General features: G+C 40.4%; 1 protein-coding gene across 1 annotated transcript; it reads right to left on the bottom strand.

Annotated features, from left to right (window-relative positions):
* Positions 1 to 842: 842 nt before the first annotated feature.
* DHRS9 (dehydrogenase/reductase 9) lies at positions 843 to 26,609 on the bottom strand. The gene is made up of 5 exons (XM_058549198.1): positions 26,480 to 26,609; positions 15,306 to 15,676; positions 13,839 to 14,097; positions 7,414 to 7,577; positions 843 to 4,536 (listed from the first exon to the last, which is right to left on the bottom strand). Exons 2-5 carry the CDS (start codon positions 15,616 to 15,618, stop codon positions 4,313 to 4,315), a joined length of 960 nt encoding a protein of 319 aa, XP_058405181.1. The 5' UTR covers positions 15,619 to 15,676; positions 26,480 to 26,609; the 3' UTR covers positions 843 to 4,312.
* Between the last annotated feature and the right edge of the window lie 984 nt (positions 26,610 to 27,593).

Genomic DNA, 27,593 nt, shown 5'->3' with positions numbered 1-27,593 from the left:
GCAGGTGTTGTGTGCAAAAAGAGCTTAGAAACTCTCCTAAACCAGAATCCACATTAAAGCCCTGGCTGTTTTAGTGCCTCATACTAGGATGAAAACTACTCATATTCTCTTTTTAAAAATGAACCACAGAGTTGAGGAAGTATGTCAGTATTATGAATATCAACAGAATTGTCTTATTTTTCAACATGCAAAAATTCATGAAACCGTTGGCCAGCATTGTCCTTATAAACTGTTGCTTTGATTAAGTTGTCACAAATAATTTCTAAATATTAAAAAGCTTTTCATTTTGAGAATGTTCAGCTATTTCCTCCACACTGCTAGGACTGATCTCTCATGTTCTTGAGAATTATTGGGATTAATAGTGTGGAGATGAGCAAAAATTGATCGTTTTTCTTAGAAGCTCCTAGAAGTTTTCTTCATTAAATATTGGCTGGGTTGCCCACAGAAGTTATGGAGTTTCTAGAGAGGTTTTAAATTGAAGAGATCCTCTTCAGCCTGGATGGTTTTGACATGTCCTGCCCACAGGCAGAGAAATGGACTAAATGATTTCTGATGCTTTGTTTGTGACCACTGGGCCAAGATGGCTCAGCACTGAGGGAGGCTCCTTCATGGTGTCCCTGGATCAACAGGTCATGGGAAATCACTATGGCAACACTGACTAGTCTTTGAGAGGAGGCGGATAGCAGAGCCAGAGGTAGGGAGTCCTTGTGGAAGTACTCAAAGGCTTAAGGAAGTAACAAGACTTTAATTGACTGACACATTGATAGCACCACTAATGGGGTTGGCAAGTTTAATCTTAGGTGATAGATTGCCGTTTAGTCAGAAAGGCTAATATAGGCTGATTTCTTTTCTTTTCTTTTTTTTTTTTTTGTGAGGAAGATCAGCCCTGAGCTAACATCTATCACCAATCCTCCTCTTTTTGCTGAGGAAGTCTGGCCCTGGGCTAACATCTGTGCCCATCTTCCTCCATTTTATATGGGACGCCGCCACAGCATGGCTTGACAAGTGGTGTGTCAGTGTGCTCCCGGGATCCGAACCCTGGGTCGCCGCAGCAGAGCGCACTCACCTAACCACTACGCCACCGAGCCGGCCCCTAGGCTGATTTCTGAATTCATTCAACAAATATTTATTGAACACTGGTCTATGTGCCAGCAAATGCTAGACAAGGGAGTACAAAGATAAGCAAAGCATCATGGTTCCTGATTTGATGGAACTTAAAATCTGATAGGGGAGGCCAATGTTAACTAACCATAGAAATATATAATTACAGACTGTGATAAGTGCCCTGAAATAAATTACAGGGCATGGTGAGAATGTATAAGATGGGAACCTAGTTCGGATGAAAAGGTAGTGGTCAGAATTTGGAATTGTATGGGCTTCCCTGAGGAAGGGGCTGAGATCTGCAGGATGAGGAAACTAGATAAGCAGGCAAAAATGGGAACTTTCTAGGGAGGAGCATGGGCAAAGGCCCTGAGGTGGCAAAATAAGGAGGATAGTAGCCTAAAGTGAGGCTAACAAGGAGTGCCAGGGCAACGTAGTTTATGTTATGCATTTTAGTCGTTAGCCAAAGTGCAATGGGAACACATTAAAGAGTTTGAGAAAGTGGTGGAGGGAAGAAAAGCAGAATGATCAGATTTTAATTTTGAACAATTCTGACTGCAGTGAGGAGAAATCACTGAAGGTTTGCAAGGGTAAATATGCTCTGCTATTGCGTGATTGCACGAGAGATGAAGAGAAGTAGATGGACTTGAGATCTCCTTAGGAGATAAAATTGACATAGTTGGTGCCAGACTAGGAAACAGTAGGAGAGGCAAGGGAGATAGAAACTCCAGATTTGAATATATTGTGGATGTCCAGATACAGCTGTGGAGGACACAGTTGGATTTTTAGATCACATCAGAGGGAAAGTCTGGGAAATTCTCCTGGTCCCTCCAAACTAAGTGAGGAAGGATCCCCCAAGCTAGAGGCAGTAGAAGACATCTCAATTCATCTTGACCATGGATTCCTGGAGAAGCTCCTCTAAGGCATCTTAAGTAGTGGCCTCAGTCTTTGGATTATATTAAGCTCTGTGAATGAAGGGACCGTGTCCATTTGTTCCTTAGTGTAGACCAATACTTAGCTGAGTGCCCAGCACATATGTCCTCCAAAATGTTATAGATAAAAATATGATGCTTTCCCAACATACAAGCACAGAGCACAGAGAATATAAGAAGCGACGGTGAGATGGAGAGAAGGCTAGGAAGCCATACCTCAGACTCCTGGTGCAGGGATCTTCCGATGTTCCTCCGTCCCTCGTCTTGTGCTTTCATTGAGACTATGCCTTTATACTGCAAATAACCCTACCTTCTCATTTAGTTTAAAAAGCTTTAAAAATCGCTTGGGTGAATATATTTGGTTTTATTTGGAGGTGATACCATATTTGGGAGCATTTATTTAAGTCGAGCATTTTTTGGGCGGATGAAATAGGGAGTTACCAATTGTAGTTACTTGGAGAAATGAGCAAAGAACTCTGGTTTAGGCAAAACAAAGGAAATAACACTATTAGTTACGACTGGAATTGGTTGCAAGTTCACTGAAGGAGGTTCCTGTAGATTCTAAAAGTCTAGGCAGCCCTGGAGGCATAGAGGGTCAGAGAGGAGCAGGCAAGACATTTTTAAGGTAGTGACGTGAAGCCAACATCTGAGAATTCAAGATGAGAAGGAGGAGCCCCAGCAAACAATGTTGGTGAACTTCAGCTCCGAGGACAAGCTGAGTGAGAGCAGGTAACTGACACACAGGTGGTTAATTGCAACCAGAAGAAATCAGAGATCTACAGGAGATCTCTCTCTGGGGCTAGGGCCAAGATGGAGATGACTTCACAGGTAGGTAGTGACAATAGTTTAGATAACTTTGCCTGAGACTTCTTCTGTCTGATTCTTGCTGTGATTTTCTTCATTTTTGCACAAAAAGGATGAGTGTATCTTCCCTCAAAATAATGAAATATACATCCAGGTAGACTGACACCATTGGAAATTTGATTTTTCAAAGTCATCAATATGTTGTAAATGTGAAAGGAGAAAATTACCTCATAAGCAGATGTTTCCAGAAAGGTGAATGAAAATGAATAGAATTACTGATATTTTCAAATGGACATGGTTTCAAGCAGCAGATATTAATTATTTTCTTCACAGTAAGTTAAGTGTGTGTGTGTGTTCATGCCCACTGGATAATTTCTCTGGGTCTTTCACCCTACATTATTCTACAACAAATGTTGAATTTTGATACTTCAGACTTTTTCATGTAAGTATTCAACCAACCTCTGAGTGATACTGGGTACATCTGGGGAAGCACCCAGTGAGGGAACTGTTTCTTTTGGATGAGGTGTGAACTCAGGATCAATTCAATTTAGAACTATGAGTATGAGCAAGGAGCAGACCTGCTCTCATTGTAACTGTAGGCTAAAGAGAGTCTTTTAATTTAGTTCTATATCTTCATGGGTCTTCAGAGATTCCTCAAATACAGGATTTCCAACCATCTCAGGTGTAAGTTGTATCAGATATTCTGGGTTTTGTTACATTTACGATCACCAGTATAACCATAAATACCCCACGTTTTTTTTCTTTTGGAATGATTGGTTACTCTGTTATTACCATCTTTCCACATACAGCTGTGTGTGCATCAATGTTCACAGTGGCCTTGAATAGGCTGCTCATCCTCCATAGCTCCCTCTAGAATAGGTAGGCTTGTCTTGGAATTTCCCTACCTCCACTTTTTACCAGTTTCTTTTTTTTTTTAGTCCTCTTATTCCTTTTCCTCTTTTCCTTCCCTCCTACTGGCAGTCCTACCTAGTGTTTTTCTGCTGCCCCTTCGCTTATACCAGTCACATATGTAAGGCTTCATTATCCTTCCTTCTCCTGCCCCATCAAAGCTATTCTTAGCAAGATAACAGAACGTGTGTAATCCACTTATGAAAGTATTCTACTTACCTCTGAACATTTTGATAAGTGACAAATATTTAACATTCAGGAGTTACTCTAAGTGGTGGGGACTAGAAGTGTGGGGCAGGCAGCAGTGGAGATCATTTTGGATGGTAAAGACTTTCAATTTCCCTTACATCATACCAAGCAGGTAAAACCTAAATATCGGGCAGGAGCCATCCCTGCCCTTCTTTTTGAAGGCTTGAGAAGGGACCCTGGGACGTCACCAGTGATGATGCGACCCCTTCGTTTATCAAAAGAAAGGTGATCTAAATGAGTCCAAGTATTGAAAAGGAGATGTGTCCTTGAAATCAGCCAATTTCTTAGCCTGGGGCAGGCATTTGTGGTCAGCTGAGTCACACTGCCTTGGGATTAGCCAGTTCTGCTTTCCGTTTCAACAATAAAAAGTCTTGTATAACTGTTGGCATGTGAGACAGAGGTATCCAGAAAGTCTTGGCGTCTTTTCCAACAGCATAACGGGTCTTAGGGAAGAGACTCGTGAGAGCATGGTCCATGCACTCCACCACCAAGGAGAGGTCCATGTTCACATAGGATACAGTGCCTTTCAGTTTGTTTAGACCTGTAAAAAGAGGAAAAGCATATTCACTCTTTGGAAGAAGGGGAAAAGGACTGTGTGAGGCTAGGGTGCAATGGGGATGATGCATGTGCAGGAATTTACTTTGAATTTGCCATTATAGTTGCAGCATCTTGTGATGGGTTTCTATCTGTCCCTCAGAAAAGGATGTAGTAGTGTTTTCTTTAGACTGCTGGCTCTCAAACTTGAGCGGACAGCAGAATCTCCTAGAGTGCTTGTTAAAACCCAGATCGCTGAGTCCCACCTCCAGTTTCTGACTCAGTAGGTGTAAAGTGGGGTCCAAGAATTTGCGTTTCTAATCAAGTTTCCGGGTGATGTTGATGGCACTGGTCCAGGGACTAAACTGTTTTTTTTGCTGAGGAAGATTCACTCTGAGCTACCATCTGTTGCCAATCTTCCTGTTTTTTTTGCTTGAAGAAGATTGGCCCTGAGCTAACATCTGTGCCAATCTTCTTCTATTTTGTATGTGGGTCACCGCCACAACATGGCTTGACTAGTGGTGTATGTCCGTGCCTTAGATCCGAACCTGCAAACCCGGGCCTCCGAAGCAGAGTGCATAGGACTTAGCCACTACTCCATGGGGCTGGCCCCAGGGACCAAACTTTGAGAAGCAATACTTTAAAGCAATGAGGGAAAGATACTTCATAAAGTCCATTAGGCCCCTGAGCCAAGGAAGTTATGGGTTTGATTCCAAATTTGTTTTAAGGGAGTACCATGTTTATAGGAAATGTGGGTATGCATGTGTGTGTGTGTGGTCATATACCATGTGCCTCTATAATTCAGTGAATAAAGAGAGAATCATCCCCCAAAAGCCCTGGCTCAGGAAGCTAAATGTATCTTGGTTCTCACACAAATGAAGTGTTTGAGTGATGAGCTAAGATACCTTTAAAGACCAAGTATTTTATCAAGGGATTGGTAATGGCTTGGACCGTTCCTCCTATGCTCTTAACACATACCTGATTTGTGTCTTCTCAAGGGAATATCTATTATTCTAAATCTTCCTTTCAACTTTAGGCCCCAGTAGCCACAATTTGTTCAAAGAGCCTAATTGAAGTCACCTAATAAGTCTTAGTGGCTATTTTAAACTCCTACTATTCCAGCCTGGGAAGTGAAGAAATGTGAGCTTTAATTTGTGGTCTACTTTAGAACCTTGAGTCTGGCTGATCTCCAAGTCCTGACTTGGAAAACTCTAATAAGAACAACAAGTCAAAACTGGGCTCAAAGCCTTTTGGTACTTCTGAGACAGGACAGTTGGACCAGGGGCCAAGTCAAAAATAATTTTTGGATGAAGGTTGATGATATATTCATAGGCATTTAGAAAGTATCAGTGTCAATATCAAACAGAGAAAGCGCTTTTAAATGCGGGATTTTGTTTCTCAACCTACTTAGAACCTTCCAAGTCGGTAAGTAAGTGAGAAACAGAGCATTTAATGGGAGTGGTTCTAAACCTATAGTGACATGTCAGCACCGGAAGTTTTGTCAAACCAGTCATTCTAGTTGATACATGTGTGCATCTGTGTGTATGTGTCTCCTCAGGTAGATATGACTTGGCTCTTGACACCACCTTGCGAACTCTTGGCCTTGAACCTTGCCACAGTTGGCTGTCTTCCCAAGCGCTCTGATGAAGAGGCGAGATCACAGTGAGGAGAGATATAGTGACGCAAAGTGAGGTGGCACCCTGTTCAACTCAAAGCACGAGCTTACTAAGTGTTTGAGGAACATCAAGTAAACTTTAACAGGACCAGGAAGTTTGAGGTGGAGGTGGAGCCCTGATATAGGAAGTTTCACATTTAGTGTGGTGCCCAAGAATAAATGACAAAGGCAGGCTGCCTGGGTTCAAATCTAACTCTTCCACTTACTAGCTGTGCAACTTTGGGCAAGTTACTTCCCTGTGCCTCTGTTTCTATAAAATTAAGGTGGTATCTACTTCATAAGGTTTATTTGGGCATTTTAAATGAGAGAGTCCATGTAAAGCTCTTAGAATGGTGACAAGTACATAGCAAATGTTCACTATGTGTTAGTCATCCTAGTCTAATCTTTATTATCATTCCTCCATCCCTGACTCAATCTCTTGACTTAAGTTACTTCTCCTTCCATCTCCACCCCTCATGCATTCCTGCTCCAGAAGGCTTCTACCCAAATAATTCCTTCCTGTCCTTTATGCCTTATTCAAACTTGACCTGTCCCATAAAGGCTTCTTAACCAGCAATGTGTTTTTCCTGATCGGAATTCCTTGGGCAATTAGAGACCACAATATCTAGCACCCTTCTGGGCTGTTGGCTTATGTCTAATAAGTAAGGCATCAATTTTCTTGCATGCTGTACAATCTCATTGTTTTACAGTCTCACTTGGTTACTTTTTGTTTTTAAACTAGATTGTAAGCTAGTTAAGGGCCAGAATCTGAGTCTTTATATACGTAACCTCCATAAATCCTGGAACAGTGATGAGTCAGAGGTTGGAGTTTACCAAAAAGAGGAGTTTTATGTAGAAGCAAAGACTGTGGGCTCCAGTCCAGGCATGACCAGGAGGAATTGTATAACCTTGGGTAGGATATTTCACCTTCTCAATCCTCTGCTCACTACTTCTGTAGTTCTTTTGAGGAGTAAATGAGGAGTAAATGAGGAGTAAATTCATAAAGCACTTAGTATGAACTTGGCACTTAGTAAATGCTCAGTAAATGTTTATAAACACTCGGAGAAGCAAGCAATGACACTGGAATTTATAGGGATCCCTGATCTGTATTTAAGATCCCTATTGGTGTATTACTATGGGAACCTTATTTTTTTCCTTTATGTTTGAATCTCCTTCACGCTGCTTAGGATAATAAATCTCAGAGGATGCTGGGTTCGCCTAGAAACTCACTTTTTTCAATGTAACCTTCTCCATACTGTCGTTTGATGTCTGGAGACAGATGCTTCCAAATGGCAAGTTTTTTTTCAGTGGTCTTTACTGGATCTGACAATCCTGTTTTGAACAATCCTGGTTCGATGCATGAGACGTGCACACTGAAAGCTTTCATGTCCCGCCTGTGAAAAGAACCCGTTGAAGATGTTTAATCAGGTTTATTTGGAGAATGTTTGCTATTTGGATGACTATTTTCTTGTGAATCTTTTCATGGATCACAGAGTTGGGTGCATTGGAAAGGAGAATTTTGTTGTTCCCCCCCCTCATTTTTCAGGAAACTGATGTTCAGAGTGGTAAAGTGAGGGCTGGTTTAGAGGAAGAACAGGAAAGGGATCTGGATGGACCTACTCCCAGTCCAGTATTCCCCCTAAACCATACTCTCTTGTTAGTTGACAAGCACTTGGACTAAGGACAGGTTTCTTCTCAGTACTCAGAGCACCTTATGGTGAAATCAACTAATGACTGGCCTGGATGGACAAGTTAACATTCATTCTAGGAATGTGAGGAGATTGCATCACAAATGAGAATACGCTAAGAGACACAATGTGACAATCCCTGACACGACTAAGCTGCTTCCTACGCTGCTCAGCAAGCTCTTTTATCATATGGCCTCAGAAAACCTAAAGTCTACTCATTTACTGGGCAACAAGGTTTTAGCGGAATCATGGTGCCTCTTTCTTTAAAGCAAACCAATGTATTATAAACCATAACATGAATGATCATTTCCTACATTTAATTTATATTTCCACCAGGAGTATATAAGAAAGTAATTATTCATTTTACAGAAGACTTCGCCACAAAAAATTTTAAGAACTCTACCAGTAAAAAAATGTTATTTAGTCAATCTTAGGTTCTGCTTTCTAGCAATATACTTATTCTTTAGTTTGAAGTATATTTTACAAAAATGCAAATTAGCTTGACCTTGAAAGATTTTGAAAGGCATATTTCCTGCATTAAAAAAAATGGTTATTTTCCAACTTAATTATATTTTACTCACCTATCATCTGATCTCCTTTGGATTTTGGACAGTAACAGGGCCAAGTGGGTATTTGGGAAGACTTGTCTCTCTACCCACTCATGAAAATAACAAACAATCTAGGGACAAATTGCTTAAAGTCACCCAACTAAGCTTACCAGGTAAGTAAAACCAGTATGAAACTAGTATGCTTGCTGGGCAATTACAGCTTTAAAAGGTCTCAGCCCTCTTCCAATTGGACTGTACAAGAAACTGTAGAGTCCAACCTCCTATATATAGAAATTCTGGAGCCACCACTGGACTGTGGCCTGCATGCACAATACCATTTCCAATGCCAGTTCCACGATTTTGAGAGAAATAAGCATTCTTCACTGATTACTCTCAGGCATGGTATAGCTGCTTTGCAAATCCTACAAACCTTTCAGTTGAAATCTCTTTTTAAAAGTGAGTAAATCTCAGGGCTGGCCCTGTGGCTTAGTGTTTAAGTGCACGTGCTCCGCAGCTGGCAGCCCGGGGTTTGGATCCCGGGCACGCACCGATGCACTGCTTCTCCGGCCATGCTGAGGCCACGTCGCACATACAGCAACTAGAAGGATGTGCAACTATGACATACAACTCTCTACTGGGGCTTTGGGGAAAAAAGAAAAAAGGAGGAGGATTGGCAATAGATGTTAGCTCAGAGCCGGTCTTCCTCAGCAAAAAGAGGAGGATTAGCATGGATGTTAGCTCAGGGTTGATCTTCCTCACCCCAAAAAAAAAAAAGTGAGTAAATGTCTAAGTATGCTAAAATTTTATTAAGGTACTGTTGCTGATAGAGTGGAACCAAAAAGCAACCAAGCAGACTAATGGTGGTTCTTCACAACCTTGCTCCTCAAAGTGTCAGACCTGACGCATAAGTAGCACTTGGATGCTCATTAGAAATGCAGAAACTCAGGCCCCACCCCAGACCCACTGAATCAGAATCTGCATTTTGACAAGATCAAGATGATTCATATGCACATTAATGTTTGAGAAGCATTGTTATAACATTATCGTGTTTATTTCCTGGAAGAATCAAACCTGGCTACCTGATTAAATGGCAAAACGGAGTTGCTCTATCTTTATTAATCTCAGTAGAATAGTCTAACCTTTTACTAGTAAGCTAAACCTAGATCCATAGTATAGATCATAAGCTCTAACATGTGCCTTCAACAAATACTAGTTGAATAAATAAAGGGATGAATTAAAGAAAAGCCTATACCTAATTTTGTATTCTCTTGTGCCTCTTACATGACCGCTCAGCCGGATACCTTCCATTTGCTTCTCTAGTCTCCTTCACCCTTCTGCTTGAACTGTATCCTGGGAAGCTGACCTGTATTAACTATATTTTGGCTTCTGTTGGGTATAGTCAATTGGGAGTACCAGTGGGAGACCAGAGGGAGAGACAAGAGATAGGGCTACTTATTCCTCCTGTGGAGTCGGCACAGGTTAATTTCATCCCTCAACTGAAGGTGACAGCCTCTATGTATCCAGGTTCTGGATACTGCCCTGTCTCCTTGTCCCTTCAGTCCTATGGACAGTCCCTGCTGTCATTAGCCCCTAGATACTACATTATCCTTTGGGATTTCCTTACACAACTTCCATGTTTGCAACTAGTCCTTTAAGTAAACTCTGGTCCATTTACCCAATTTAAGGTGCCTACATTTTCTACCAGACTTTCTACCAGACTTTCTACTTGACTGATACAACCACTTGCAATTTAGGGGCTTCGAATTGATGGTGGTAAGTTCTGGTTTCAGGGAAGACAGATTAAGCACACACACTCTTGTCTGTCCCACTGAATGCAGGTGCAACACCTGGACAGAATGCATGGGCCAGCTATGTAAGAAATCTGAAAAGCAAATGTTACTACAGTAGTCCCCACTTATCCATGGGGGATAGTTCCAAGACCCCCAGTAGAAGCCTGAAACTGTAGACGGTAACTAGACCCCATATATACTATGTTTTCTCCTATACATACATACCTAGACTACAGTTTAATTTATAAATTAGGCACAGGGCTGGCCCCGTGGCTTAGCGGTTAAGTGCACGTGCTCCGCTGCTGGTGGCCAGGGTTTGGATCCTGGGCGTGCACCGATGCACTGCTTCTCCGGCTATGCTGAGGCCGCGTGCCACATACAGCAACTAGAAGGATGTGCAGCTATGACATACAACTATCTACTGGGGCTTTGGGGGAAAAATAAATAAATAAATAAAATTATAAATTAGGCACAGTAAGAGATTAACAACAACTGATAATAAAGCTGGCTTTGGGGCCATTATTAAATAAAATAAGAGTTCCTTGAACACAAGCACTGCGATACCTTGACAGTCCATCTGTTAACGAATGAGATGGCTACTAAATGACTAACAGTGGGAGTAGGGTAGCGTATACATCGGGGATATGCTGGACAAAGGGATGAGTTAGTACCGGGCAAGACAGAGCAGGATGCTGCAAGATTTTATCATGCTACTCAGAATGGCAAGCAATTTAAAACTTGTGAGTTGTTTACTTCTGGAATTTTCCATTTAATATTTTTGGATGGTAGTTGACTGCAGAGAACTGAAACTGCGGAAAGTGAAACAGCTAATAACTGTAACTGCAGGCCCTCAAGGACCAGTTCAACTGACCTCATCTTATCAACAGAGTAATTAAGAATGGTTTTTAAGGAACCGAGACCTTTTGTCTAGTTCAGGCCAGTTGAGGCCACCAACCCATCAACTGGGCCTGAGCAAATTCTCAATAAGTGACCTTTTTGACAACAAGGAGCTAAAACCTTCACCCTCAGATCATGGTAATACTGCCATTTTGTGAACATGTGCCCCATGAAGAGGCATGAAGCTTGACTATGCTTGCACAGATCATCAATTACCTCATTTCTCCTTACCTCCAACCATGTATCTCCACACTTCAGACTGCCCTGCCCTTCATCTCATAAATTGTGCCCCAAGCCCTGGATTGGGGAGACAGATCTGAGGGCATGCGTCCCCTAATTCCTTGCAGATTGATCTTGCAAAATAAAGCTACATTTCTTTTCCCAAAAGCCAATGCTGTAATAATTGGCTTTTTTATGTGCATCCAGCAAGAGAATCCCAATTTTGTGCAGTAACAGGACTATTGTAGGTGAATTAGGGAAGAAGAGCAGATTTTGAAGTATCACTGAACCAACCATGTGTTTCCTGTTTTTCCTCCACTCGGGACCCCCTGATCTGGACTCAAGTCAACCCAAAACTCAGAAGTAGAAGGAAAGAGTTCCAGGAGAGACACCATTCATGAACAGAGAGAACTGCAAGAGAAGCCCATTGTTTTGGCTTGAGGAGTTGGCAAGGTGAATACTAACACTCAAGGAGACTGGGGGAAATCCTTTCTTTCTTCCCTCCTTCCATTTTTTCTTCCTTCCTTCCTTCCTTCCTTCCTTCCTTCCTTCCTTCCTTCCTTCCTTCTTTCCTTTCTTTTCTCTGTTCTCTCTTAGCCCAGTCCCCAAATAATTTTGTGGCAATGGCGGTATCAACAGCAACAGTGACAGAAATAGGGGCCTGTAGATGCCTAAAACTCTGAAGGAGGGGAACCTTCCTCTCCAATCAAAGTTACTGTGGTCCCAAGAGAGTGGGAAGAAACCTTGTTGCTTTTTGACTCTCTCTTTCCTCCCTTCACGTGGTCCCATGCCCATCACACATGTGGGATGTGGATGGCAGAATGGCAACTTCTGGTTGGAGGGTAGTCCCAGGGAACAAGAAACTGGGGAGATCATAGAAAGTGGAGAGCTAAGGAAAGTGACCCCATAACATTGTTTATGCACTGCAGAAGTGCACGTGTGGATCTTACTTAGAGAACTGAACTGTGAGACAGAGACCATCTTCCACATCTCAGACTGGCTACTGTGTAGTATGTATGTGGAACATATCTGAATATCACAACAAAGCCTTTGAAAACTGAAGAAACTTTGGAATCTCAAACCACAAAAAGTTGGTTGGAAGTTGTTACTTGAATACAACTTGGTCAATCATCTGCTAAAACAAAAATATCAACATTCTCCATAAGACTCATAGTCTCATATTATTCCAAATAGTCAGCATACAATGCATAAAAAGAACTAGGAAAATCTCAACTCACATGGGAAAAGACAATGGACAGATTCCAATGCCAAGGTGACCCAGATGTGGGAATTATCAAAGTCTTTATAGCAGCTATTATAAAATGCTCCAGGACATAAAGGAAAACAGTCTTGAAGTAAATGGAACGTTAGAAGGCTTCATAAAAGAAAGAAAAGATATAAAGAAGAACCAAATGAAAATTTTACGCTTGAAAAATACAATAACCAGAATATAATATTTACTGGTCAGACTCAATAGCAGAACGGAAATGATGAAGGCATGTCAGTGAATGTGAAGAAAGACCATTAGAAACTATCCAATTTGAACAGCAGAGAGAAAAATGATTGAAAAAGTGAACAGAACCTTAGGAATCTGTGGGGCAAAACCAAAGGTCTAATATTTGTGTTAGAGTCCCATAAGGAGAAGAGAAAAGTGGATTGCAGAAAAAATGTTTGAAGAAATAATAGCTGAAAACTCCCCAAATTTGGCAAAAGACATAAACCTACAGATTCAAGAAGCCCAGTGAACCTCAAACATTGTAACCCCAAAGAAATCCATGCCTGAGGCATTGAGTTGAGGAACTTTGTTTGGTAAATTGGTCTTCTGTTTTATGCTCTGGAGTTCCCTGGTAGGACAGAGCAAAATGATGTGGTCAGTGCTTTCTTGTGGTAGTGAAATCTTCACCTCTGATTAGCCAACTCCTGTTCTGAGTTTCATTTGGAAATGGAAGCATCAAAGGAAAGCTGTTTTTCTTGTCCTTGGGGTGAGGGTGGGGAGGTTACCTTCCGTTTAGCTATAGTGTCTGAGATGTATGGAGATTTGGGTCCAGAATTTGCAATAAGAGAAAAAAAAAGCTGCATAGCTGAGTCATTACTTTGTGATAATTACATTTACTTTACCAGATAATTTTCTACTGAGGACTTAAGCAAGATAGTACTGTTGTGTCTGAAACCAACAGTAACACCAATGGAGAGAGCTACCCTGATTTAGCCTCTCTCCATGATTCTCTAACTATTTAACAAATTGGCTTGTTGAATATGAATTTGCCACCACTATCTGCATCATGCATTAATACAAAAAGTAAAAAAGACTTAAATAGACTTAGGCGCAAATCTCAGTTCTACCACTTAACAGCTGGGTGACCTTCGGCAAATTACTTAATCTCTCTTAGTTTCGGTGGTATCATCTATAAACTGGGAATAATTTAAAGCACCAAACAGAGTGTCTGGTACATAATAAACATTCAATAAATGTTAGCAGCTATTTCTTAATAATATATCAATGTTTGCTTTACCTTAAGCTGTCATTGAAGCCTTCTACTGCATATTTGGATGGAGTATAACCCCCTCCACAGAACGCAAGTCGACCCCCAATGCTGGAGACATTGATAACCCTCCCTCGAGCTTTTTTGATCATCGGAAGCATATTTAATGTCACATTGATGAGTCCAAACAAGTTCACTTCAATAGGTTCTCTGTAGTCCTCCACCGTCAGCCAGTCAGTGGGAGCCAGCACACCAAGAACACCAGCGTTGTTGATCAGACCCCAGAGACCTGGAACAGAGAGGAAGGAGAGGAGGTGTGGTAGAAGGTGACACTTATATGGGCATCCTTGTTGGAAATACAGCCCCTGCTTTACACAATGGTACTATTTTCTCCTAGTCATACACCTGCTTTGAAATACTTTGCAGTTTTAGGAATTGGTAGCAGAGAGTGTAGGAGGCTAAATTGAAATAGCTGAAGTTGTGTTACTGGAAGCCAATCTCACAATTATCCTGTTTCTGGTTCTGAATGTCAAATACTGATACTGTTTCAGTGAGATGTTTTGCTTTCTAATCTCAGATGAAGAGTGAATTGGTCTATTTTTCCTACCTTGCTAGATGGCAAGGCCAGAGAATATTTATAAACTGTTCTATATGGACAAAGAGCAACATCAATCTGCTTCACATTAATTTTTGGTAAAAAAATTCCATCATTTACTTCCTTATTTTATGATGGGAAACATTTAATAGTGGTAAAAGGGTTTGGAATTTAAGCTTTAAAAATGATCTGGAGCCTTATAAAACCGCTGCTTTTGGGCATCAGAGTCTCAACTATATGGTGAAGATGTGATAGAGAAAAATCACATACATTTTTTTTTTCCTTTGTGGACCCAAATATCTTCATGCGTTAGAATATTTCAAACTTCACTCAAGCCAGTAAAAGTCCTCTAGTTCAGAAGGCAGCCACCTTAGCAGAATCTAACGCAGGATGAGATCCAATGGCTCACTACTGTCTCATTACTATCTAAGACACCTCTACTCAAATTCTCAGGCCGTTTTCTGCCTTTCCCACTGAAAATGTACAGGTTATGGAGCAATTTTGTAGTGAAAAGTGGGGCCCAGGTATCCATATGGCAATTTCGGGGATTGCTCCCGTGTTTTCCTATAGATTGTAGCCCCAAGTTCCTTTGCTGTGAATGTGGCTAGGGTAGCACTTCATGGGAGAAGACAAGGAAAAGTCAATACTTCCATCCCAGTTCTAAATTCACCCACTGGGACTCAAGACTGAGGATAACTTGGGCTGTGTCTCTCATGCACACAGAGAGCTTGCAACTTGGAACTAGTCAGGGGCTGTCCTAAGATTTCTCCAATCTTCTCCAGTACACAGCTAGTATTTAGGAATCTTTTCTTGAAAGATCATTTAAAATCCCAACACATTTTATTTGGCTTTAGTTACTTTGCTACTCCCATCGCCTCTCTTCCTATCTCCATGTCACTCACCTTTTTCCCCAACTTGGTCTTTCACCCACTGGGCAGTCCTCTTGACATTCTCTGGGTCAGTTACATCCAGAAGCACAGTGTGAAGCCTCTCTGAGGTTTCTGCCTTTAGAGCTTTAGATCCTGATTCAGTCAGACAGGCAGCAATTACATGAAATCCTTTTTTATCAAAAGTTCTGGCTGCCAAGTTTCCAAAGCCCGTGTCACACCCAGTGATGAAAATGTACTTATCAGTGATGTTTTCAATCCTTAGTTGTCCTTTATAATTCCACAGAAAACCACAGAGGATCAGGAGAGCTAACAACCAAAATAACATTTTTCTCCTGTATGTGACGGGGGTATTCCTTTCTCAAACAATAAAAGAAGATGATGTCCTGAGTGTTCAAAAGTAGAAAGAAAATTCAAATTAGAACCATCAAGATATTATAACCCGGGATTGATGAACTTGACATATTTTAGTGCATTTGAGTGGATAAATAGATAGTTAAAAAAACAGTAACTCTTATTTGGTTCGTAAGGTGGCCATTTAAATGCCAAACCACTCCTCTAAAGTAATGCAAAAACTAGCCAAGTAGTATTCAGAGAAAGGAACTGGTAGAGAGAGAGAGGAGCAGTGGCAAAGCAGACAAGGGTCATTGGGTTGACGTGGGTATTGGGTTGATGTCACATTAATCTCATATGTGAATTCATCTATCTGAAAGGTAGACTTTCATGTAAATCTTACCTTTTGCTACTTCATGAAATCTAAGAGCAGAATAGACTCAAAATCTATTAGAACATGTCATTCAATTTTGATTGTTCTATCAGATTCTTAATTATTTTAAGGTTTTCAGGAAAAGGAGAGTGTTTTGGTGTTGCCACTATAAAAATATTTCTAAGTTGGTTTCCATTTTCTTATTTTAAATGGTTAAGGTCATCCTTCAACTCAACTCTGAGACTATTACTACTCATTGCAGAGAATATTAAAGTGTTGAGGCCACAAATGAGTTCACCAAGAGAGGGTGAGATGAATGGGAAGAGATTGAGAGAAATGATGGCCAAGGGCACAGTATCGCAAACCAAAATCCTGAATCCTCAAATTCTGTCCTCTCTGGGCACCAACTTCTTGTAAGAAAAGAAATCACATGTACAGAGGAAAAAATAAAGCACATTCGTACTTTAAAACCGTGAGGCTTTGACCATAGTGCAGCAGAACTACCTAGAAAAGTAATTTTCTCAGGGCTAGAGGGAGCCCGGGGCCTAAAATCAAACAGGCTTAGAAGGCTTCTTTTCTTCTTTCCTCAGAAGCCTGCACCTGCATTTCCCCTCAGCATATATCACTTTAAAAAAAATTTAAGGAAATTTTATTTCATGTACACTCACTACACCAATTTAGAAATAGCATCACGCCTGGGCTAGCAGGCCTCAGGGAGAACTCCAATGGCATCTGTGTCAGCACGCCCACACCAGGCCACGGCAATGGCCGCCGCCAGTGTCCCAGTCCCTGGAGAGGTCTCACCCCTCACCGAGATGCACACAGGGCCTATTAGGATTAGCTGTGGACCCTACTTCTGGAGCAAAACTGAGACAAGGATTTACTAAATCTTCTAAAAAAGATTAACTCCTAGAGGCCAGACTGGCTCCCTGTAACTCATCAGCCTGGACGGCTGTGTCCCCAGGAATGCAACCTAAGGAAGGAGCCGGAGACACCTGGTGACATACCTGTGATTCCTCATGTAGATCAAGTCAACACTAGCTTCAAAGTTTCTTATTTACTCCTTTCAAAATTTCAGAACAAAATCATTAAACAACAGATCAACCTGTATGATAATGCTTAATTTAAAGATTCTTTTTTAATTGGACTTAAAGATTTTTTTAAATTGGCTTTTAAAGAAATGATGCTTCAATATTAGAAGCTTTTAGTGAAACAGTCCTGGGAGTACTAGCAGTATTTACTTACTAGGAAAATTAGTTTTTTACCTGGATTCATTCTACAAAATGGCTGTGAAATCCCTATTTGCTGCTAATAAGCACTAAACTATAATTCGTAACTAAAAAAAGAAAAAAAGAAATAGCATCACAATTATTTTTGAATTAAAAATAAACATTAAAGAAAGAATACTGTATTAATTTTATAGTTGTGACCATTTAAATATATTGCCATCTTGAAAGTTCCACTAATTATTACAAGGGTTTGGCTACAAAATGACAGCTGTGGATGAATCAGGCAATTGGATCATTGAAATTAAGTGTAATATTAATTTGAAAGTGTAATATTAAAAATATCTCAGGGAAAGATTTCAAACTGTTTTCAGGTATAAAATTCCATATATAATGCAATGCTTGTTATTTACAAAGAGAGCCAACACTATCACTTTTATGGTAGCTGGGGAAGAGCAAGCCCCCCCATAGGGGGAAGTGAACAAGAACCAGAGGGTCTTTGCCTGCTTGCTTCAGGCCGGAGCATGATGGTGGCCCAGGCCTCCTAATTCACAGCCGTAGGGCAACCCAAGGGAAGATCATCATATCCCTCTTCATGTAGGAGCAACCTTGGGCCAGTGTTGGCTCTCTCTGCCTGTGGAAGGAAGAAGGGTCACAGAAAACATCACATGTGGGAAAAACTTTATTTCCTTCCCTCATGACTCAGAAAGTTTCCTTGCTTTGCCCTATATCCACACAATATCGTTGCCCTTGATCCAGGCCCAGCCTTAGAATCAAGGAGGGGCCTTGAGGGCCTCATAGAGGAGAATAATAGGACCTGAGTTGAAGTTCAGACCTCATGGATGCTTCTGGGATCATGACTGTTCATGGACAGTGTTTAAAAAGTACTTGCAAGGCCAAGAAATTTTATAAACTGTTTCAACTTTATTTTTTTACAATTATTTCTTGGTTTTTCCTTTAACCCATTTTTAAAAATTGTTTATTTTTTTCTGCTTGTAAAAGTAACTTATGCCCATGGTAAAAAGAAATTAGCAAATACAGAAAAATTAAACAAGGAAGTAATGTTTATAACATTTGACTTAATTTTGATACATTTTCTTCCATTTTTTCCCCTCTATATGTAAATATTTCTTTCTCTATTAAGAAATATAAACATACACACAGATAAAATTATACACACACACGTATGTGCACACATACACACAATTTTATTTCTACTGCTGTGTAGGGAACAGATTATTTCAGATAAAAAAATGACTCAATGTAATGTATATTCTTCACTCCTTAAGGAAATTTTGGGCTCTGCTTTCATCTTTTTTGCCACCAAAAGATCTATAGCTAATGAAAAAAAGGGTAAAAGAATTGTCAATTGATAAAAATAAGTCAGAAGCTGGGGCTGGCCCAGTGGCATAGCAATTAAGTGCGCACGCTCTGCTGTAGCGGCCTAGGGTTCGCCAGTTCGGACCCCGGGCGTGCACGGAGGCACTGCTTGTCATGCCATGCTGTGGCGGCGTCCCATATAAAGTAGAGGAAGATGGGCACAGATGTTAGCCCAGGGCCAATCTTCCTCAGCAAAAAGAAGAGGATTGGCATCGGATGTTAGCTCAGGGCTAATCTTCCTCACACATACACACAAAAAAGTCAGAATTAAATATTAAAATATGGTAAGTTTGGGGAAACTAGTTGATTCTTGTGGTATAGCTGTGACTATTTCTAAAGTAGTCAAGTTTTTAGACTATCATGGTTTAATAATTTGGTATGACTTCCGCAAATTTTTCTTGTGTAGGAGTTATTGACTTATTGCAAATCAATGTCCGTGTAGCAAGATTTCCCCTTCTCAAATATTTACATCAAAAATGTATAATTTTGAGGGAGGGGGTTGGTGTAACTAACTCTTGCAACATTACATATTTAGACATTTTAAGGAAATTTTAAGGGATATATTCCCCACATGGATTCTGTAGCCTTCATTGCAATCCAAACTCCCATGGGAGTTATTTGAAGGAGGTGAATATTCATGGGGTTTAATGTTCCCTAGAGCAGAGAGTGAAAGTTTCTGTGTTGTCTTGTTTTGCCAGGGGCAAGCACAAGCGAAGTAATATTAAACAATGGCTTCCATTAGTGAAGCCCTCCTTGCTGCATGTTTACATGAAGGTCTCATTTGATCCTCTACAGCCTTTGAGTTAGAGAGCGCATATCAGTTGCCTCATTTTATAGAAGAATTAATCTGTCGCCTAATAAATGTAAAAGGAACGATGGAATTAGAAAATCGCCATTTGGCAACTGACATAGTAACAATTGTTTCAGGCAAGATTGATCCATGGATCCTAAAACTAGTGGATGAAATTCTGATGAGAAACAATAATTACAGAATCTCAAAGAATCTCCCCATAAGATACATACTAATTCAAAAAAGAGCAATAGTAATTTCACAGTGGAGCAGTCTGACAGATACCACCTTAACCAAGTGATAACAATTAACATCACTCTCTATGGGATAAACCAACATCATGTGTACAGTAGAGTGGGAAGGACACAGCAGCACTTCTGTGCATAACCAGAAGCTGTGCCTTCCAATTCTATACAATATATGGCCTGTACTCTTCAAAAATGTCAGTCATGGAGGAAAAGAAAGACTGAGAACTGTTCCAGATTAAAAGAGACTAAACAGATGTCACAACTCAATGCAACATATGATCTCGGACCGGAAAACCATTTTTTTTTCTTTTTCCAGAAAGAATATTATTAAGTCAACTAGTGAAATTTGAGTGAAATCTGTAGATCTGAAAAATAATATTGCATTAGTATTAATTTCTCAATTTTGATAATTATACTATGATTAGGTAGAAAATGTCCTAATTTTTAGAAAACACACACTGAAGTATTTAAAGATTATTAAGGAGCACCATGTCTTCAACTTATTCTCAAACCATTCAGAAAATAATAATAATATGTATATAAATAAGCATATTAAAAACACATATATGTATATAAAGAGAGAATGAGAATGTAAATGTGGTAAAATGTTAGTAGTTGTGAATCTGGATTGTACTACTCTTTTAACTTTCCCCTAACTTTGAAATTATTTCAAAATAAAAAGTTAAAAATTTGGCAAGAGAAAATAAGACATTTGTTTTTTTTCCTGAGAAAAGGCTTCATTGGACTGCTTTGGGTTCCATGCATGTAATAGGTAAGAACCCCAGGACTTCAGAATCTAGTGACCTTGGACACCAAGTTTTCTACCTCCTACTCTTTGGTAAGTTCACCTTCACAACCACTGGAGAAAAACAAAAACTCAAACCAAAGCAGTCAGACTGCCTCTTCCCTCCTTATCCTCTCCATCTCCCTCTCAACCTCCTCCTTCCCTAGCCAAACCCATTTTTCCCTGGTGACAACAAACAGAGGAGCTTTCTAGTTGTTGAGGATGGGCTCACATTAAAATGTGTTGTCTTCATTAGGTACACCTCTGGGGTGAGCGTCATTTCAGATGCTGGTGTCCCAGCCTGTGGCTTGAATCCAAGGGACTGCCAACTTTGACCTAGAGTTTTGCAAACCCTTACCCCAAATATTATTGTCCAAAAATATTGGTTCTTCTTCAATCCCTAAGGTTCACATTCCTCTAGGTCATTGGACAAAGTCAGCCACAAACCAATACATACCTTGACCTCTAATAGTATTTTAGCCAAGAGGCTACCTCTGAACAGCAGCCCTTGGTCAGAGTCATTGGGAACATGACCCATACACAGAAGCTGATCGATGGCTGATTGGTTCATTGACCGTCGAGAAGTAAATGAGTTACAGCAAGTAATAGGGTTGCTTCAACCATTCTCTGCCAGCTGTGGTCACCTCCACGTGGCTTCTGGAACCAACAATTCAGAGACTCAGGGCACTGACCTTAGTTGCTTGGGTTGTTTGCTTCTCTGTTGTGTCTTCCAATTTATCTCACAACAAACTGCTTAGCAGGGGATCTCTTGGCTCAAGGCAAGATGCACCTCTGACTATAACAGTCTGCTTAGCACCCAGTGGCTGTGATCCTTGGGGCGCATCCAGGCTCAGAACAGAGGAAGGGAAAGCAGATCTGCAGCGCCTACACCGCTGAGCATGAGAATGGGTGCAATTCTAAATGTACATCCTCTGAACTGGTCATGGAGATTTTTCTTAATCCAAGAATAAACACTAGCCACTTTGCTAGTAAAAATATGGGAAGCAAGGACCGAGGCCAAACCCACAGACACATACATACACATGACAATAGGGCAGGGGTCAGGAGCCCAGGCCTCAGAACAGGTAGAGGTGGTAGAAGTTCACTCTCAGTTCCTCTCTCATCAGAGGGCCTTTGGGTAAATTATTTATCTTTTCTTAGCCTCTATTTTCCTATCTGTAAAATAGAGATCATAACATCTACCTTGGAGAGTATCTGGTAAAATAAAGTTAATGCCTGCTACACAGGAAGAACCTTCTCATTATGGCAGGATCAATCACTTTCACTTTGTCAGGTCTGCTCTATGTATTGCTCATATCTAGGCATGGGTTTCTAAACCTCGATACTTTGGATATTTTGGCCCAGATAATTCTTTGTTACAGGGCCTCTCCTGTGTATTGCAGGATGTTTAGCAGCACCCACGGCTTCTACCCCTAGATACCAATAGCACCCCCTCCCCAGTTGTGACAACCAAAAATGTCTCCAGACATTGCCAAATGTCCCCTAGAGGGCAAAATCACCTCCAGTTGAGAACTACTGACCTACAGCTTCCTTGTCTTGGGAGGTCGAGAACATCACAGCCCCCAGAACTACTTGTTCTGGGAACTCAGTTGTTGGTTCCTTGATAGTGCCACATTGATGAGAATTTATTTTATTTATTTATTTATTTTTTGCTAGGAAAGATTCACCCTGAGCTAACATCTGCTGCCAATCTTCCTCTCTCTCTCTTTTCTTTTTCTCCCCAAAGCCCCAGTACATAGTTGTATATTCTCGTTGTAAGTCCTTCTAGTTCTTCTATGTGAGCCCCTGCCACAGCATGACTACTGACAGACGAGTGGTGTGGTTCCGCACCCGGGAACTGAACCCGGGCTGCTAAAGCGGACCTCGTCGAATTTTAACCGCTAGGCCATCAGGGCTGGCTCAAGAGTTTACTTTTTTTATAGCCTTAACAAAAAAGTTTTATTACTTATAAATATTGCTCATATCCTGCTGCTGTAAGCATTAATTTCTATGATTTAAAAATATGCCTTTTTGTCATCAGGAGGATAGGAGACAATGAATAAAGCCAAATTCATGTACAACACACTTGTGAATTTAGAAACTATTAAATTAGCACTCACAGCATTTGTGAGGCCTAAATTCTGCCTGGCTTTTTTGAGTTTGGGCCACTACAGACTCCCCTGGGGGTGCCATTTAGATGGGTGGCCAGTTGACTCTACAGAATTCAGAATGTGCTCCTAGAAAACCCCTGGTCCTTGAGATTCCCAGTTGACCCTGTGGGGGATCAGAATTGGCCACCCCAAAATGTGTTTCTTTCCCTTGATTATTTTTAAGAACAAAAGACTCTGAAAGAAACTTTGGCCTTCCCCTCAACTGCCTAAAAGAATTTAAGATAGAAGGCCTGTTCCAGGAAGGAGCTAACACCATGAGGTAACTATAGTATAATGTAAAATAGGTGTGATAAGAAAGGCACCAACAAACCCATCTTATGGAAATTCTGTCTCTTGGGCCACATTCTCAAACATTTGCTTTTCCATTTCCACGTGAATTGCCTTCCTCCCCTCTGAAATCCCAAACCCCTACCTCCAACATTCTCCTTTGTCTTTAGCTGAAGGTAGTATTTAAGATGAGAACCTCTGCCATTTTGAGGAGTTAACCAGTTTTTCCTAGGTCTCTCCCCTGTATACATGTTACAAAGCTTTGTTTAATTTTCTCCTGTTATTTTGTCTCATGTCAATTTAATTCATAGCCCAGCCAGAAAGGACCCGGAGAGGGTAGAGGATACGTCTTCCTCCCGTACAACCCAGTCAGGTAGGAATGAGATTACTCTGCTGTGGTTTATTGAGTGCTTACCATATTCCAGGCCCTCTGCTAGGATCCATAAATATTTATCTCATTTATACCTTACAATGAAATTATCTCCATTTTATAGATCAGGAAACAAATTCAGAAATGCAGGTTGATTGGCTCAAGTTACAATTGTAGCGCTGTTTTAGGGACTGATACCCAGGTCACTCCGATGCCACCATCCATGCTTTAATTCTCTGCTCCACAGCTGCCTGGATTCCCACTCAACTCTGGGGGTCTAGGCTATGCGGGCACTTCTCTACACCACTAGTGCCTTGTGTGATACTTGGCAGTAAGAAATTTAAATGTTGTGGGAGGAAAGAAGAAAGATCGGAAGAGAAGAAGTTTCCACTCTAACTCCAGGGTTCTGGTGATAATTGGATTAGTCTTTCAGCCTTTTGAATCAGCAGGGCAGAAGGATAGTAATAATCATCATCATAATACAATATTCACACTTCCAATTTAGATAACTTTAAAAAGTTTTGAGGGGCCGGCTCCGTGGCGTAGCGGTTAAGTATGTGCGCTCCGCTGCTGGCAGCCTGGGCTCGGATCCCGGGCGTGCACTGATGCACCGCTTGTCATGCCATGCTGTGGCTGTGTCCCGTATAAAGTGGAGGAAGATAGGCACAGATGTTAGCCCAGGGCCAGTCTTCCTCAGCAAAAAGAGGAGGATTGGCATGGATGTTAGCTCAGGGCTGATCTTCGTCACACACACACACACAAAAAGTTTTGAAAAGTGTTCAAGCAATAGTTATCTCATTTAATTGTCAAAATATTACTGTGAGCTAAGAAGGGTAGGTATCATACCTAAGGTCATGTGCCAGAGAGTGGCTAGACTAAAATTTCGATCTCTGAACTCATAAACCGGTTAAAAAGAGAAGGAAGAACTGCAAAGAGATTAACTGTTATCAGTCAATAGAAGGAATGAAAATAATTTTTCAAACTTCCCTACCATGCCACAAAGATTCGAAAGGAACCAAGAAAGGCGAACTAATTTTCTCTTTCAGTTGCCATACAAAAATGCTTAAAAGTAGTAACTGTCTGTGGCTATAGGAAAATATTGCAACTCGATTGCTATCCTTGCTCACTTCTGCTTTTTTTAGTTTTCTCTTCCTGGATTTCTTTTCCTAGTAAAAAATCTAAAATAAGATCCTTTGTTTCCCTTCCCTTATTCATCTTTCTCTGCCCTTTAAAAATAAATGACACAGGTTAAAAAAAAAAAAAAAGAACAGAAAGTAATGTCAATCTTTCATTGTCATTGTTCATATACTTTTTGTAAGAAATGTGGAGTCCTTTCTAGATACCTCTTCCCACAAGACTTGATTTTATTTCCACCTAACTCCATCAAGGGCTTTATTTTAGAAAGCAATACCAAAACTAGTCAATCACCCTGACTGAAAGGAGTGTGTAGAATCTTTATTTACTTTCAATTTGTTGCAATCCTGGCCTAAGTTGAATCAACAACTAAGTTGTTCATCCAAATATATCAAATAGAGAGCATTTAGCAATAGCTTTCTAAAACATTTTCTTTCTGAGGTTCTCTTGCACAAGCTTTCTTAATATTGACAGCAGTCTGCATGTCTGTCCCTTGTACATTTAAATATCGTAAACCTGGTTAACTTACACCAAATTCCTTTTTATTTTTACGTTTTCATTGAAGTAAGAAATTGTGTTACTTCTTAACCCAAGTGGCCCTTCAGAGATTTCTGCTGAACCTTTCTTTTAAGAAAAATGAACTTTTGGCCCTGATGACACAAGCTAATTCATATGACTAATGAATTATGTTTCTGTGGAAAAAATGTTCAAGTTGGGAACCTAGAAATCTAAAAAAAAATTTTAAATGGAGCCAAAGGATTCTACATGAAATATGCTTACATTAAGCAACAAATGCTCCTTTGAAGGTCTGATTAAAATAATAATAACAATAATAATGATTATGATGCTGCTGATGGTATAGTTGAGATGGTATTCATCATCACGGGACTGTAAGTTCCCTCACTGAATGGGATGAAGGAACTCCTCCACTGGTTACATTTCCCTTGAATCCTGCTTCCTGCAGGAGGGAACGGGCCCATGGTACTTTGTGTAGTGGGGCAGTGAGGTGCGGAGAAGCATATGTCTCCTCTGCAGGCTCGTTAAGACAGTCTCCTAGCAGAGGTGTGCCAGCTCGCTCGTTTGTAGGGAAGGCCTGATGGATTTACGTTTTGCATTTTTTAGTTCTAATGATAAAAGTATCTCTGATTTTCTTTCACCTTCTCTCAAAACTTTTTAATTATAATTCACTATAACATCCATAGTTATAAATTAATTAATTAATATTCCCAGTCCCTCCTAGGTATATTATTTTGCCAATATGCTTTCTGACAGTATTGGCAGGTTAAGAATTATTCTTAAAGCCATGGTTACTTTACTTATGTCCCTGAATAAAAATTGCTAACTGGAAGAGATTATACAGTGTATATTATTATAGCTTATAGTTATAAGGCTTCAAAGAAAGCTTAGAATATAGAAAGAATGTTATGTGTAGAAGCAAAAAGTGTGTTCTTACCTTCAGTGTATTTCTTTCAGTCGTGGTTATCTTTGAGGCATAAGAAAAGGTCTGAGTTTTTAAAGAAGGTACCTTAAGAAACTAACATTTGCAATAAGAGTTTTAAGAACAAGTTCCGTTTTCCCCATTTGAAATGTATGAAACAGTAATGTTTTTCTTGTATTTAAACATTGAGTCTTGTTCTAAATATTGGGCACACCTTTCAAATATTGGTAAAGCAGGTAGACAAACAGATCAGACCTGCAGTTGGCAGCAGATCTGTTGTTCCAGAAAGAAACTCAGCTAAGATTCCTCTATGTGCAGCCCCTCCCCACTCCAGCTTCCCATTAATTATAAGACTCACAGATCGTGTTGAAAAGGCACAGAGAGAATAACCAGATATAAATTTAATTGTAACTCTAGCACTAAAGAACATTCAAAGGGAGACCTGGGGAAGTTCAAGGCAAGGCCCTGGGTGACATTTCCATCACTTCTGTGGTGAGATGGGCCCAGTGCTCATCACAGCCTTCTAACATATTATTATTATTTTTTTATAGTGACAGTTGACCACAGTATGAAGGACAACTTGATTAATTCTGTAAGAGTGAGGAAAATCAAAGACAGTTGGAAGATTGACATAAGAAATGAAGGAATAAATGACAAAACTCGGTCATTAGTTACCTTATTAAAGATAAACTGGGACGCAGGAGCTGCTGTGGACTTGCTGGGCTGATTGCGATCTGCCCGCTGTGCTGGGGGAAGGAAGAGTTGTGCCACCCTGACCTCGCTGATCCTCTCGTGGTGGAGGAGCCTGGGCCTCTGTCAAGCTTTGAGCACCTACATATGTGAGGAGTCCTCAGGTTCCCAGTCTGTGAGTCACCCTCATTGTGACACTGGGCTATGACTAAATATCTCTTCAATGGATAAGGAAGCCAAGAAGCTGTTGATCATGTGTTTCCAAAGAAGTCGCACTATCTTTAGTAAATTAAATTTAGCAACTTTTATTTTTATTTTTTTCCAGTTATCAGTATATCTTGGAGACTTTGTTTTTTATTTGTTATTTGTTATTTTTATTATTATGTGTTTTTTTTTGAGGAAGATCAGCCCTGAGCTAACATCCATGACAATCCTCCTCTTTTTTAGCTGAAGAAGACAAGCCCTAAGCTAACACCTATGGCCAATTCTCCTCCTTTTATTTTCCCCTTTTATCTTCCCAAAGCCCCAGTAGATAGCTGTATGTCATAGTTGCACATCCTTCTAGTTGCTGCATGTGGGACGCAGCCTCAGCATGGCCGGAGAAGCAGTGCGTCGGTGCGCGCCCAGGATCCGAACCTGGGCTGCCAGTAGCGGAGCACGCGCACTTAACCGCTAAGCCGCGGGGCCAGCCCCAAATTTAGCAACTTTTAGAACAGACTTAAAAATGATCAATAATGTTCCTTTAACTGTGGGTACAGTCTGTTGACCAAATTCAGCAGCTGAAATAATGTAACATGGACACATTTTGTAAACTGCCTGGTACATTGTTTTAATCATTTAATTTTTAAATTATGGTTATTATTCATGATCACTGGTTTTTTTTTTTTCTTCCCGTTAATATGCCTCTGCTGATTCAGTACTCCTTCCCTCCTAGGGGAAATCTGTCTCTGATGATTCTTTTTAGCACTTTTTAAAACATTAAAAAGCAAGGAGATCAAAATAATTTAATGAAACGAGGTTTTAGACTTATTTATGAGTCTTAATTTGTATTTTAAGGTATGACAAAGAGACTTTACTGAAGTGGTTTCTAGAACTGAGA

This window comes from Diceros bicornis, chromosome 10, assembly GCF_020826845.1.
Source record: "Diceros bicornis minor isolate mBicDic1 chromosome 10, mDicBic1.mat.cur, whole genome shotgun sequence".
NCBI classification, from domain to species: domain Eukaryota; kingdom Metazoa; phylum Chordata; class Mammalia; order Perissodactyla; family Rhinocerotidae; genus Diceros; species Diceros bicornis.
Note: the sequence above shows the minus strand (reverse complement) of the source record. Positions and strands in the feature narration are given on the sequence as shown.

Excerpts from the sequence above, each read along its gene's own strand:
- DHRS9 (XM_058549198.1), bottom strand. The coding sequence starts at position 15,618 with ATGTTATTTTGGTTGTTAGCTCTCCTGATCCTCTGTGGTTTTCTGTGG. Across the intron at positions 7,578-13,838 it reads GGCTTCAATGACAGCTTAAG|GCGGGACATGAAAGCTTTCA; the intron begins GTAAAGCAAACA and ends TTCTTTTCACAG. Across the intron at positions 4,537-7,413 it reads AGAAGGTTACATTGAAAAAA|GTCTAAACAAACTGAAAGGC; the intron begins GTGAGTTTCTAG and ends CTCTTTTTACAG.